A 14,629-nucleotide genomic window follows, 5' to 3' on the forward strand; every position below is an offset into this window, starting at 1 on the left:
TTACAATTACAATTGTAGATTTTATTTGATTACACAGTATGCTCCCCGCATACTAAAGAATACATGAAGCAAGTAAAAAAATGTGATTGTTGCGAACCACAAGCGCGCGACGACGATAATAATTTATACATCGGATAAAATTAAAATGAGATGCTCGTTAAACGGTGCGACGTATGGAATCGATCGCGACTAAAAATATAAGTTATAACGGTAAAAATAAAAAGTTCAACGTTACACCGCGCACGGTCGCAGTTAATAAACTTACTCGCCTATACACTATGATCACAGTTACATTCATAATAATCATAAGTTATTACATGTCATTGCCGTCTTTATCATCATCGTATTATTATCATATATTTTTACTGTATATATGTACATTCTGGTTATAAATAGGTGTGTATGTTCAGTTTAATTAAATATAATCTGGTTTGAAAGCCTATGACTAGCGGTACCTATTTTTCCTTTCATTTTATTATACTCTGATGATGTTGTTGTTGTTGTTGTTGGTGAGTGATATAATAATACTATCGCGCGATTTCCGTTATAAAGTTCAAGCAATTCAAACAATTATGAGTAATAACAATTACTATGCAATACTTTTTAGAAACAATTCTATGCCTTTCCTTTGATACACTGTACACGGTTTCTCCTTTGTCTCCATACACTTCGTCGAATATATTATTATTTCCGTATAATTACGTTCGAGTCTTTGAAACATTGTCCCCACACTGATAAAACGTTATACCGGCGGCACGCGCGTTACATGCGGGGCTAAGTCTGAATATTGTACACACACCTCCGCGGAACCAAACCTTTTTGATCACCCCTCGAGCAGAACAACCATTTATTGTCCACCTCGAGAATCACTTTCAGCTTCTCGCCTTCTCCGAATGCAAGAAGCATTTTGTTATCTGACGGATTTCTGTGTGTGATGGTGCGTACCTCTCTGGAACCGATATTTGCGGTACTGTTATTTTATTAATCTATAAAATCAAAACAGAAAAACAAACGAAACGTTAAGCAACCAATCTGTAAACTCAAAGAAAGTATAAAAGCTTCTTAACAACTGTAACATGAGATCAGATCTGAAAATATATATGAATAATAATTATGTTTAATAACGCACTGCTACCGATGGTACCACTAGAACTGCAAATAATAAATAATATATCCTAAAGTATTTCACTAATGCCATGTTGATAATAAAACAAAATTCGAACCTCTACTAAACATGAGTTATTCCCAGGTGACTAAAACAATGAATCCATTCATAATTGAATAATACAAATTAAATCTTGTACTTACTTCAGAGGTTTCTTTGTAGGAGGATTTCTCGTAGCAGCTGCAGTTGTGGTTGGTCGTGGTAAAGATGTGGACGCTGCTCGTCTCTGCGGAGACACCATGTGCTTCTCTTTAGACATCACACCGTAAGATTTGTAGGGCAGAGAACTAGGTCGCGCTAAGGTTCGCGCTGTTCCCGCGTGTTCCACGTCTACCCTGCTGGTACGTTTTGTTGTCTCTTTGTTCCTTAATTCTACAGGCTTTTTTGGTGCGGTTTTCGTCGTCGACAACATGACAGGTTTCTTCAACGACGGAATTCCCGAGACCGGGGATTTTGTATTCTTAGCGTGACCTACAGTGGTGTTCGACTGTTTCACCGGAGACGTAAGGAGCCTGGGAATTTTCGATTTCCCTAAACTGGTGGGTGTTCGCGTTGGCGACGAAGGAGACGGCGTGGCTTGGTTCTTCGTGTCTTCCTTTCCAACCATTAGTTCCCACTTCTCCTGAAGCTTCCTGAACTTCATCTCTCCAGGCATGTTCTCGTCTGTCTTCTTCTCCGGGCTACGAGACTTTACACGAGCGGAGGGATGATGATGCTTGCTCGACGCCCTGTTCAATGGCGAGTGCTCCAGGCTATCGGTGTAATCCTCGGAATCCTCGGACGCCAATTTATCTAAAGCCCTGATCGCTTTGGAGCCTACAGGATTGCTTAAACGTTTCTTCACTGTTTCCGCGTCTGACTTATGCTGGCCAGATTTGTCGTCGTAATTACTGTAAGCGACACAGGAACGCGGGCGTACCTTCCTTGGACTAGAGACAGCTGCGCAAACATCCGCTTTATCAAACTGATGCTCTTTTGAAGCAACATCGACGTTCCTAAAGTTTACAGCCTACAATGCATCAGTTTAGGTTAACGATGGAGGTCTTGAGAAACGTTCAGCTTGTTTTGTAACCTTTGTGCAATGATACTCACGTTTAAATTATGGTTATTCAAATTTCCAAAACTATTGTGAAGCTGACGATACTGATACAGAAGATCCAATTGAAATGGGCAAAGGGAGAGGGGACTTAAAACGTGTAAGAGAGCGTTGACAACTTCACGCGCGTTCGCATTGGCTAAAGCGTTGACGAATATATTGTTACTGTTATAATGCTTCCTCAAGATCGATTCCCTTGTGCATAAATATGCGAACCACGCGTCTAAAGCATTCAAACTGAAAGAATAAAGCATTCGTTAACGAATGTAATTAGATTGTAATCATCGATTGTGTCTATACATCAGTTGCGTTAACTTACTTTAATAAACCAAATACAAATGCATGGAATTTCAACATTCCTTCTGTCATGACATCCTCGCCATTGATTTTTTGTACTAATTCGTTCAGTGTTTTGGTAACTGGATCCTGCTGGGAAGACGCCTCGACAACCTGCCAGACGCTATTCGTTATTGGTCCAAACGTAGAATTTAAATGTGGCTTCAATCCATCCGACATTATAGCGTACAAAGCAGGACATAAATGGTTAAGACAGATTTGCGCGCACTCGTTTTTATCACCATAATTCTGTTTAAGTTCCGTAGGAACGAAACCTCCGTCCCAATATTCCAACAACAAATCCACCGCTTTGATCACGGACAGTATCATTTCTGAAAATTGATTGACACAGATGAGTATATTATCTCATTGACATTATCGCGATTGAAAAAGAAATTATTTATACTTCTCTTTTCGCCTAGGTCTACAGGTTTATTCTCAGGACTCGTATCCCTCCTTTCTTCCATAAGCGCACAATTTTTACTTTGTTCATTTGGAATTGTATTTAAATTATTGATCTAAAGACAAGGAGAAATGTTAGCAATGTACCGATAATCGACCGATGAAATAAAACGTTCAAGTTTCAAATCACCTTATTGTCTAAATATTTCTTCCTTTGGTTTACAGCGAAACTGACAGTCTTTTTCTGTGATTCTAACATATCAGTATTTTTGGTAATATCCTTGTTCATTCTCAGAGCTAGAAATTTTCTCACATACGCTCTAAATTTAAGATCAGGGTCGTCGATATCTCCGTCGCTGCTCTGCGAGGAGAAGCCGCTACGTTTTAAATACTCCTCCAGCTGTTTCACGTCGTCCTCGCTATTCTCCGAAGTTTCAGTCTCTATGTCTCCTGTGCTGATTATGTCGTTCATCCTCTCCTGATATCTCTCCTCCATCTCGTCAATGTCCTTCTCCGAGTCGATAATTTTTCCGCGATACAGTAACTGCAGATCATTGTTCATATAATATGGCTCTTGCAAGGACATTCTCTTGTTCGCCTCGGGTGCTTGCTGATCCTCTATTTCCTCGACGTCCCCCATTTCGAACATGCTGTACCTCTTACTCGCAGGAACCTTATTTTTTCTTAAAATACTTCTAGGTAAAGGTGGTCTTGGTGGCACTTTTCCGTTGCAAACGTCGGATTCACGGTCCCCGTGCGGCAACGAGAGGGATCGCTTCGAAAACGTCGGGTAGACCGTCTTGGTTTTGCTGACTTGTTTGTACGCCTTTTTGTCGTTACTCACTAAACTGGCCTCGGAACTAATACTATCGTAACGGTAAAGATATAACGGATTAGTCGTGTTGTTCGACGTTTGCTGGTTCGTCGACGAGTCGGTCAATATCGTAGAAGAACCTCGGTATCCAGAAGACGGCTGAGTCGCGGTGCTGCTGGTGGAGGACGAGTTATTTGGTATGATTTCACTTATAGGTCGAGATTTATGGCGCATAGGGGGTGATAAACAGAACAACGGCTTCTTCATTTCCTCGTTGATGTTGATGTGCTTGGAAACCTCCGGTACATCGTGCAGGATCTTCTTGTACTCGACAGGCAGGAGGAATGTCAACGACTCCCAGTCTTTCACGTGTGAGAATCCACGTTGACGCAACGCATCTATGTCATTGCACGAGAACGGTCTACCAGCAGATTTACCGCCGTGTTGTCTCCAGCTAACCTTACTTCTACCGTAGCACTGCGGCTTCAAGGCTACGTTGTCCAACCTCGTGTCTTTGATATTTAAAAACGATAAGTCAGGTAACGCATAATTCGGATATACAACGTATATTGGTTTTTTATTCACTATCGTTTCCCTCAGAGACGGATTCTCCTTCTCCGCTGGCTGCGGGAACAGCAATGACGTTTGAACCGCATTGTCTTCCATTTCAGCTATCGCTTGAATACCCGTTGTTTTGCAAATCGAATACTTCTTCTCCAATGATCGGATCCACGCAGTTTTCCTTTGATGGTCGTACGCGTTGGACGCAACGTCGAAGCTGTTTTGGACGTTATCGTTGTCTTGCGTTAAATCTAACTTGGACATGCTCTCGGACAGTTCTTCTACCGATGCTGATGACATCATTTCATCTTTCTGTTCAATGATTATCGACGAATGCTTTGGAATGTCGTTAGAAACGTTTTTCGGCTTTTCCGTTTCTTGATTACTGTGAAGATCTCCTTTAACCCAATTTATAGAAAAGTCACTTTCTGGCACCTGACATTTGGAAGTACTATTTATATTTTTCCGTTGTATTTGGGTATTTGTATTAGTACCACTATCACTAGCGCTATTGCTTGTAGGCCATCCGTTGTCGCTGACGGAGTCTGACTGGTCGAAGGTGAGACTCATTCCGTCCGCACTCATACTTTTTTGTTTCATAAATAATTTCACAAGACTTAAGTTTTGCAACTTCTTCCCTGATGAAGCGTGCTCCCCACTGTCTGAGCATTCTTCGTTTGTAGAACGGCTCATTACGGATCCTGAACTGTGCAACTGTTGTGGATGATTATTTGATTCCGCAGAATCGACCTGTTAACAGATATATTCAATTTAAATAGCGACCCTTGATCACGGAAAGGTTCTTTGAGACTTACAGAAAAATTTAGAGGTACATTGATGTGCTGTAGTTGAGTAGCTTGAGTAAGATCTGGTAAACTCTGACTTCTCTTATTTGTCCCGAGTAGAATATTCCCGACACCTTGTAAAAATTCTGGATTCGTGTTATTATTGCCCGAGGGATGACGAGTCATAATTTTATTCATGGAGGAATGTTTCAAGTTACTCCATGTAGTATAAATTTTCGAATCAGAGCATGCCATTGATAAATCTAATACATTTTTCAAGTCGGTATTTCTATTGTAATATGCTTCTGATGTTTCATCATTTTTCTGTTTCTCTGTAAAAGGCATCATTGCAACTACATCTGTGTCTACTACTAGTGTACAGTGATATAATTGTTTATATTTGTACCTTGATTTTCAAAATCTTGAGAGCCATCCGAGTACATTGTAATACTACCCTCAAACGCGATGGTGTAATTGTCTTTGTTGTTCACTTGGCATGTTAGTAACATATCTTCACAGTCCAGAGAGTCGACGCTGTAACTACCCCCTGGTGGTAGCACGGGTGTCTCTTTCAGAGGGGAAAAGAGCAACGACGATTTGCAAATGGAAATGGTGTCCGTCGTTGAACAGGCTGAATCTTCTCCCTTGAAATAGAAATACATCGTTATTGTATTTTACATGCTTATTAATGATCTATCATGCACTTTGCAGCACTAGCAGAGCTCATTTCCATGCATCTGTTAAATGGCATGATTTGGTTTATTGGTTTAATGGTATGTAACATCTTTTATGTCTATTACATAATCAAATTAGCTTAAACTCATGTTCTTCATTGGCCATGCAGAAGTACTGCAACCAAATTGCATTTTACTTTTGTAATAAGCAAAACTCAAGTCCACTTAAATCTCAAACTTCATTATCAACATGGGATAACAAATTTAACGTTCTCAGCCATTGTCATACCTGGCTGCTGGTATGAGGGCTGATAGATGAACCAATGTCAAGCTTTTCCATAACAGATCCAGATATACTGGCATATCGTTCCCTTTGATAGTTAAACTGCCATGAAATTGGAATACACAATATGTTTAGAACAGACTATTTACAAGATACGTTCAAGAAATACAAATGTTTGAAACTGTTATGACAAGAAAACAATTGTCACTTACTTAAATGACATGTAAAATATTATTCACAGAAATAACGTATTTTATAAAATAACCAGTTGTCCCAATTTGCATAACGGAGAACTACTTTCTAAAGATTATGCAACTTCATTTGCAACATAACATTGAAAATAACAAATTATACAACTTGTACAGTGAATAATAATTCTTATTATAATCACCTCTGAATGCTGAACTGGATCTGTGCACATGACAGGCAGGGCTGTAAGCAAAGTATGAATATCTGCTGTACGAAAACTCTCCATATCAATCTCAGCCAAGTTAGCATCCAGATTACGGGCAAGATCATCGTAGTAACCCAAATCCTCCTTGGAATACGAAGCAGAGAGCGAGGACAGTACACTAGGATGAATATGAAGCCCTCCATCTCTGTAGCTGAAATTTTATACGTGTACATAAGGCTTCTACCAAACCGTTAAAACAGAAGCGTGTTCAAATATATATCAAATATACCCGTAGTCGATGAACCACTGATATTCCACATTATCCTGTACAAATTCAGAATCAATTAAGTCGTGTTGCATGGAATCTGTGGCAGGATTAGAATTGCAATCTGATCCCGGTGTTTGTGGATCTTCCATCACCGCAGCCCCTTTACCTGCACCTACAATGCACAATATCGTGCAAATTAATAACAAACAACACAAAAGAAAACAACTTTCGATAAAAAAAAGAATCGCATTGAACAGAAACAACAACAGCGCATATTTCACATACACAGTGTACTGTCGTAGCTTTTTAAACATGTTCGCTCGTTCTGGTAATGAAACATTGTAAAACGTCCTGTTGTCCCAATCTACTGTCAACAGTTACATGTTTCGATCGGACATGTCCGTGTTGTTTACTCTTCCATTATCGCAGATGAAAATTTGGCACGTACGTGGTCTGTCAATTAGACAAGCCACATAGGAAAACAAGCACAGTCGAGTATTACCTTGAAATCATTACATTGTTGCAAAGAGGAGAGGCTGACACTACTTGACAACCATTCTTTATCGATGTAACGCGCAAATACAGACAACGGGGCCGAGATAACCGATGAATGACATTTCGACAGCGCTACGAGAGCAAGAATCGCCGAGTTAGTCCCGATAATGCCATCAACGACGCACTGATAAGGATGTGAGTATTTTCCTCTTCCTCTACCATACACGCGTTGAATGTTCACGATAAAGCAGAATTGTCAGCCAATGACGTCAGGCTGAGGTTATGGCGGACGTATTTGAGCGAGTGCGCTCGTGCTCCGTATCGGGGATGATCAAGGCTGCACGTCATTGCAACGCTCTCAAGAGGGCGTGTTTTAAGGTTAGCTGTCACGTAATAAATAATTAATCGATCGACTTGAGCATGTTACTTTTAGATTGGGCAATCGATGACACCTTGGCGAATGCGTGACAAATAGATGATTATCGAAAACCACTTCTCGCGGACGAAGATCAACGTCCGAAAGCGAATCAACGAAGCGAAACCTCCTAAATCGTACGTCGATTTCGATTCAAAACGGACCTCGAACCACACATGACTCGATAAGAAATTCAACTACGCGCCCAAAACGATGTCGCGATTAAATTCGATATATCACTTACTGACATGTCACCATGTGCGTCTGACACACTGCGTATCACGGAATCATTTTATTTCTATTCAACACGCCCGATTTGATGTCACTTAATCAACGGTACTCTACTCCAAATACCAAATAGACAGTATTATTTTAATCGAATTACACGAATTATATTCTCATACCGAAAAACAGTGTCAACAATTCTACACAGGAGTCGAAGATGCGTATACCAATACTTCTCCCGCCCACTTGTCGAGCAATTGTTTAAACAACACAGTCGCGGTAATACCGTCGTAACTCACTGAACGTTACCATTCATAGTCAGCGATGAACTGTTCGACGAATAGTTAAATGCACAATGCATTTCCGCGGATGCTGTTCGAGATTCCTGCTCGCGCGCGTGCGACGATGATTGTTTACCTCGCAGAAATGCAAAGAGTAAAAGAAATTTCAATCTGAATCGGCAATCGTACCTCGAAGAGATTTCTTCCACCGCATCGTCGCCGGTCGCCGGAATCTAGTTCTGCGGAAAATATTTACACCGGATAAATGTTAACCGAAAACACTGATGCCCACGACCATATGGCGACAACCTGGCCGTCGCTCATAGTTAGAAATTCATTTTAACTGCGCCTACGGAGCACACGGTCGCTCATGCGGCGCATGAGCATTACCGATCCGGCGTAAAGGGTGGGCAAAAGGAAATCGGATACAACACGTTTAAATTAAGGTTACAACACAACGACGCTGGATAAGTATCTGTCGCTCGGTCGAGTCGTCGTTACTCGCTGAAACTGAGAAGCGACATTCTGATTCTTTTCATAAGACAACGCGGAATGCCTCTAAATGACACTTGAATTTTCAGCCGGAACGAGATAATGCGCAGCCACGCACACGCGTTCCGTCTCTCTTCGACTGTAGAAAGTGAATTGTCAAGACACGTCGGTGGAAAGGGGACTTGGCATCGTTGACTGTTTGCAGTCTGATTGTGAAGCTTCGGTTTAACTTTATTTCCGAGTTCCGGCACTGTCCAGGGAAAGTCAACGTGACTCGCGTTACAAACGATTGACAACGGAGGAAGCTGTTGCACGCCCAACGGTCTCTGCCTGCTCACACCCATCAAACGGTGCACAGCGTGTCACAAATCAAATTAACGGTAATTCGCTTTTGAATTAATTACAGAGGACAACGCTGACAAACGATAAGCGAACGAGTCATAAATTGGAGAAAGATAAGTAACGCTGAGTTCAACAGTTTCTCATATTTAGACACGCAGATAATCAGTTTACTGAACTATAATGGGAACGGATGCCTGGAATCAACGTTTGTCTTATAATCATCACGTTGAATGCGCAATGTCACAGAGTACAAAATGGAAGAATAATCATTGGATTGAATGACGCTATTACACATTAGACAGCATTATTTACAATATAGAAATATTTCCAAATAATCATCGTTCAATTGAGTGAACTATGTAATTCAATTTAGGGGTCACCGACGACCCCACGGCATTTGTATTAAAGAAGTCTTTGAAGCGGACAGAAAAGGCGAAGAAAACTACGCGTTGAAAAGACAAAGAAGATAATAATTCCCGTCAACCTTGATAACGTAATGCAACCGGGCGTCACGGTTGCTCAACGCGTAAGAGAGAAAATCGAAAATGATCGCCGGACGATCGAATAGAACGACTCGAGTTCTCTCTCGGGCTTTAACGCGTTAAGCGCCATGTCAGCCACTGGTGACCGACGCTTCTGAATGACTAAAAACCAATCGTAACGTACAAGACAACCGATGTGAAATAAAAATGTTTAACAACGCAACTTTTCCAACGATGGATCATTTATTTTTTGAGACAAACATGTAAGTCTTCTTCGTTTCGCTTCAGTTTTTCGTTAGGATATATTTTAATTGCGTTTGGCCTGCATTCGACGAGTATAATCATTATTTGATTTTATTGCACAATCGGAGATTTTTCAAACTAAACTCCACACATAACTGGTCAACGCATTGAACGCTAATTTCAGCTACTAAAAACGCGAGCGTCGGTGATTGTATCGATACATTTTTGAACATCGGTTAAACCAAAATTTGTAACTTCCGAGGAAGAATAAGGAGTTCGGTTTTATCATTTTAGTTTGGATTTGTGTTATACATATCTAACAGTGAAACTACTGGACGGTTTTCCGGTTTTCCATGCCGTTGGAAAAATCATTCGCGTTGGTCCGCGCTCCGCGGCAGTGTCGAGGGCACCGGTTAATTTTAGCGGGACGTCGAAGGAGAGGGCTCGCGGTTGGAGGGGACGGGGATGAAATTGAAGAGTCGAATTTCGCGAGCTGACGAAAATTTTACGCGTGCACCGGCGAAATATAATCCGGGAGTACTTTTGCCAAGGGAACCGGTTCGTTTTGCTGGCTCGCGTTCACGCCTCGCGATTTTCTGGCGAGACAAGTTAAACGGCCAGCCTTTATTCGGTAGTAGGTGTTGTTGTCTTCGCGGGGGAACTGGTAGTTTCACCGTTTTCCGCGAAAAACATTTTCTCGCGGCTGTCGCTCGGCCTGTATGGTGTGCCTGCTTAGCGGCTCACGGTTTCTTCGCGGCTGAAGCTTTTTTTCTAATTCCAAATAGCGAGATTTTAGAATTTGATTTCATAAAACAGTGGCGGCTCGTATAGGCACTGTGGAAGTTCGCCACCAATTTCCACTGATATTGATAACATTTAACCCTTTGCACTCGGAAGTTTTTCACTAGAAATATTTTAATATTTTCCGGTGAGATAAAACTGATATTCTGGGAGACTAAGCGAATTTCTTTAATAATTTCTCAGAGAAACCTTTGGTACTTTTCCAATAATTGCAAAAATAAGTCGTCAGGCATGGGTCATTTGACCCGCCTGGTAGTTTTAGCGTTAATGTCAAAGGCCACAAATTTTCTGTATCAACGCTCCCACTAATTTCACCTACGAGCCGCCACTGTAAGGACGCAGAAGTGTCATGACAAAATGTATAAAGTAATATGAATTATGTATTATCAAGTGGGTAGATGGTCAACGTATTATTGTGTTTCAGCGTTCGGCGAGAACAGCTGGCAAACCGTTCTGGAAATGATAAGTTTGGGATTGGACCTGGAAGGCGTCACTCCGTTTGGCTCTACGCGCACGTGTAGGACACTCCCACAGAGCTCGGTACTCGAAATAGCGAGACACGCCGGCGTTTCTCACACAAAACTGTGGGAGAAGTGTTTTTCCACTTGAGAGACCGATTTTCTTGTCCCTAAACGAGGAGGAAACGTCTGGAACGATCTCGGGCGGTCGTAAATCACTTTCCACGGTTGGAAGAAATTGCACGGGGACCTGCAGTCTCTTTCTAGGAAGAAAGGAACCGGTACACCGCCGAGAATTACGCAAAATATTGATTCCTTTTCATCAACACTAGGTTTACGTTCACTGTGCGGTTTGTTCTATTGTTCCTAGAAAAATTGACATTTGATAGCTTGGATCATGGGAATTAGGGATTTAAAAATAGATTACTAGGATACATATTATAATCGAAACGGACATAAACATTTACCAATATTTATAAAATTTAATATCCGTCAAATCGACGGGTTCCGTAAACCTAGTGTTAAGAACGACGAGATGATTGATTTTCTGGGAGACCCTTCGTTTACAGTTCTCTCTTTTTATACTCGTATCATTTGCGAATGCTCGTTGTAAATTAACACCGAGCTAGTTGAAGATAGGTGTGACGCAATGCGAGCAACGTGGAGGCACACGAGTGACACGCAGGCTATAACAGCTGTAACTATGCTATGAACCTCCCGACGAGTTACCGAACGAAGTCCAAGCGAAACAAAACCGCTGGAAAGGTCGGACAAAGATTTAATATCCTTCCCCGTCCAGAGACACATCTGTCCGCGCGACGAGCTTTTGTGTAATTCCCGATTTCATCGGTCAGTCCTTGAACACGTGAATCCGCATCGAGTTTCACTGTTCGGTTGTAGCAAATGCGACGCCGCTAGCGTCCAGATGTTGACTATCCCATTGTTGCTCGTGTCCTGTTTCACTGAACTTGAATGTCGACGATGCTCCTATCGGTGTCGCTGTGTCGGCGACGGTGGGGGCGTGGGAGTGGCTGACGAAGGTGAGAAACGCGTTAGAAATTTTGTGGACGTTATTCTGGGATTCTTGGACCGCGCCGTACTCATTAGTAACGAGTAGACGACAGGTGTTCCAGCGACTACAATGTTCGCGAACGCGCGAAGTATGCTACAATAAGAATTTCATCTTGCTTCGTTTTTCAGGGGTCGATCCGCGCAGCTCCGAACTCGCAGGAATTTGCAGAATCGACTGACAAACGTTTCGAAGGCAAAACTAGTTTGCAGACGATGCGCAGCAGTCGAAAGACTGTTTGTTGGTGGTATATCGAGAATATATTAGCGACTCGATTAAAACAGGAATTATGGAACGTAAACTGAACGAACTTCAGATGACTCATTCTTCCACTGTACAGTGCGGTTTTATAATTTATAACTTAAAAAGTATGACTGATACAAACAGATGAAAGTTGTAAGGTATATAGCTAAACATGGTGATTATATTTTTGTTACATTACGGGGATATTATGCAGCTTTTTCAATGACAATGACTTTGCGTTTCGATTCCAACGTTATATAAACAGAGAAACTGAATTTGCAGAATATTGTTGTTTCTCAAATGAAAATCATTTCGTGTTGCAGACTACTTGGCAACGCGTTGGTAATCAACGCGCCGAGTATCTTTTTTCGCGAGACGCGTTTGACAAATGGCGGCCGTCGGGCCTCGCGCGCAAAGTCAGAGATCATGTAGCCCGGCGTTCCGCGGATATTCAAAGTAATGTCTTGTGTCCTTACGATTGTATAGGAAGCAATTGCACTTCGGATCGGCCCTCCTCCGATACTTCCGTTCCTGTCCCTTCCGTTTGCCGTGGCAAAAGTACGGCGGCCTCGGGGGCGCTTGCAATGGCGGGCTCATCCGGCCCACAGAGAATTCGGCTATTTTCATGATGACGCACAGCAGAAGCACTATCATCATTTGTCAATGTTCAACGTCCGTCGTTGACCGATCTCACGTTACAACATAGTAGTAACGCTCTCACGGTTCGTGTGACGTACTGTTTGTTCAAACCGACTCGCGCGGTTCGCGGGAGAAGGGAAGATAGAAAAAGAAAACAAACAAACAGGCAAACAAACAAAAACGAAGAAACAGAAAAGCAGAGTGGAAGATAAAGAAAGAAAAGAAGGAAAACAAGTGAAGAACGTCGCGAGCGAGAGTTTACCAATCGTCCAACCGCGAAGACAATGAATCTCGCTGGTCCATCGTTTGAGAATGTTCACTTTTCATTATTCCGGCCCGCGGTGTACATTTACCACTCGAGGGAAACGGGGCGAAAGAGAGTTACATTACGAGGAGGAGCGTTTCCCGCGTCCCTGCCGGCACACTCGCGAACATGAAAGACGTTTGCACCTTTGACGACGACGACGAAACCGGGGGAAAAACACCGTCGATTTACTCCTCTGCCGGATCCCACAGCCGATGACACCTTTCAAAAGAGGCCCCTTTGTTTACGACGCGTCGCCTAGCCCGTTCTCGCCGCGGTTCATACGCCTTCGACAATGACGACGGGCTCGGCGCCGCGGCTGCACCCACGTAGTCACTTTTTGCCGGCCGGAGAACCGTCCTCTGTCTCTCCTCGATCGGCGGAACCTCGGTTTTTCACCCTTTAACCCGACGAATCTCGGGCGGACGGTTCATCGAACCCGCCCGTCCCCGAAAACCGTCGGAGGAAGGACGCGTTCGATGGAACCAGAGTCGAAAAGTGATACCTTTCCCGCGTTCCCTTTAACCCCTTGCTTTAACACGTTGAATGCCACGCGATTTCACGTAGCGAACTATACACTATGAAAAATATCATATGAAACTATCCCATTGAATCGTTTTATTTTTATCGCGCGTTTGTCTGGCCGAATGTCACATTGGGCAGAATTACTTATAAAAATGTTTGCAAATAATCAGCGTTGAATCGATTGAATTATAGTAATTCGATCTGGTCGGGGGTCACCGGTGACCCCCATGGCATTCAACGTGTATCCAGCTTTGCAAAGAATTCACGAGCTTGATTCTTTTGAATGCAAGATAAATATTATCCTTCTATCGTCGGTTATTATACTTTAGAGCAAACACGGGCGTAGAATATGCTCGGAATCTTTCTTTCTTTAAAATGGACTATTAACGAAGAAGTTGTATCAACAGTTAAGGTCGAAAAAGTCTATTCTAAACCTCGGATGCAAACGAAAATAGGAATGCAGACTCTTGGGACCGGCTTTTGAAGAGAACTCCATTCCCGAGCGGGCTAATCGAAGATCTTTCCCGTACAATCGACGCGAAAGTTTTTGCACCGCTTTCTAATTACCGGCGAGCCAAATGAAAAGAAATATTGATTAGCTCGAAATGCCGAGGAAACGTTCCACTTCTTTCCGCGGTGGGAAATGCGTCTCTTTCTCGTTCCTTTCGAGTAAGAGCTTCCTTTCTCGCAGCGGAACGGCCGGGAAAAAAGAGGAGCGACCGAACACGCGCAGCTTCGAGAACATTTTGTCCGCGTCGCTTTTCTCGTCGCGGGAAAGGTAACTTTTCATTCGAAGTCTACTGATTTATGGGCACTGCAGATTTCTATCCGATTGCA

The 14,629-nt window shown here is 42.5% G+C and overlaps 1 protein-coding gene and 1 long non-coding RNA gene across 13 annotated transcripts in view; one reads left to right on the plus strand and one right to left on the minus strand.

The window, feature by feature from the left end:
- LOC116432457 (uncharacterized) overlaps positions 1 to 14,629 on the minus strand; it is a 23,392-nt gene continuing 8,763 nt past the window's right edge. For 3 of the 11 annotated variants that reach the window (XM_031989398.2, XM_031989400.2, XM_031989399.2), the window contains exons 2-13: positions 12,801 to 13,489; positions 6,800 to 6,950; positions 6,508 to 6,721; positions 6,123 to 6,218; positions 5,566 to 5,803; positions 5,190 to 5,491; positions 3,190 to 5,124; positions 3,004 to 3,115; positions 2,581 to 2,929; positions 2,258 to 2,498; positions 1,309 to 2,174; positions 1 to 949 (exon numbers count right to left, since the gene is read on the minus strand). In XM_031989398.2, the coding sequence (XP_031845258.2) occupies positions 775 to 949; positions 1,309 to 2,174; positions 2,258 to 2,498; positions 2,581 to 2,929; positions 3,004 to 3,115; positions 3,190 to 5,124; positions 5,190 to 5,491; positions 5,566 to 5,803; positions 6,123 to 6,218; positions 6,508 to 6,721; positions 6,800 to 6,950; positions 12,801 to 12,981 (4,860 nt within the window). In that variant the 5' untranslated portion in view covers positions 12,982 to 13,489 and the 3' untranslated portion in view covers positions 1 to 774. Of the gene's footprint in view, positions 987 to 1,308; positions 2,175 to 2,257; positions 2,499 to 2,580; positions 2,930 to 3,003; positions 3,116 to 3,189; positions 5,125 to 5,189; positions 5,492 to 5,565; positions 5,804 to 6,122; positions 6,219 to 6,507; positions 6,722 to 6,799; positions 6,951 to 7,063; positions 7,232 to 7,280; positions 7,429 to 8,092; positions 8,237 to 8,383; positions 8,533 to 12,800; positions 13,490 to 14,629 lie in introns of those variants that run through there. The other 8 variants (XM_031989405.2, XM_031989411.2, XM_031989404.2 and 5 more) reach the window with 7 other exon arrangements.
- On the plus strand, positions 7,519 to 12,829 carry LOC116432460 (uncharacterized). Of its 2 annotated transcripts, XR_004236136.2 has the most exons (4): positions 7,519 to 7,651; positions 7,707 to 9,773; positions 10,979 to 12,052; positions 12,213 to 12,829. It is a non-coding gene; the product is annotated as an uncharacterized LOC116432460 (long non-coding RNA). The 2 variants fall into 2 exon arrangements; XR_004236135.2 differs by having other exon boundaries at positions 10,979 to 12,829.

The sequence above is a fragment of the Nomia melanderi genome, chromosome 9, assembly GCF_051020985.1.
Source record: "Nomia melanderi isolate GNS246 chromosome 9, iyNomMela1, whole genome shotgun sequence".
NCBI lineage: Eukaryota > Metazoa > Arthropoda > Insecta > Hymenoptera > Halictidae > Nomia > Nomia melanderi.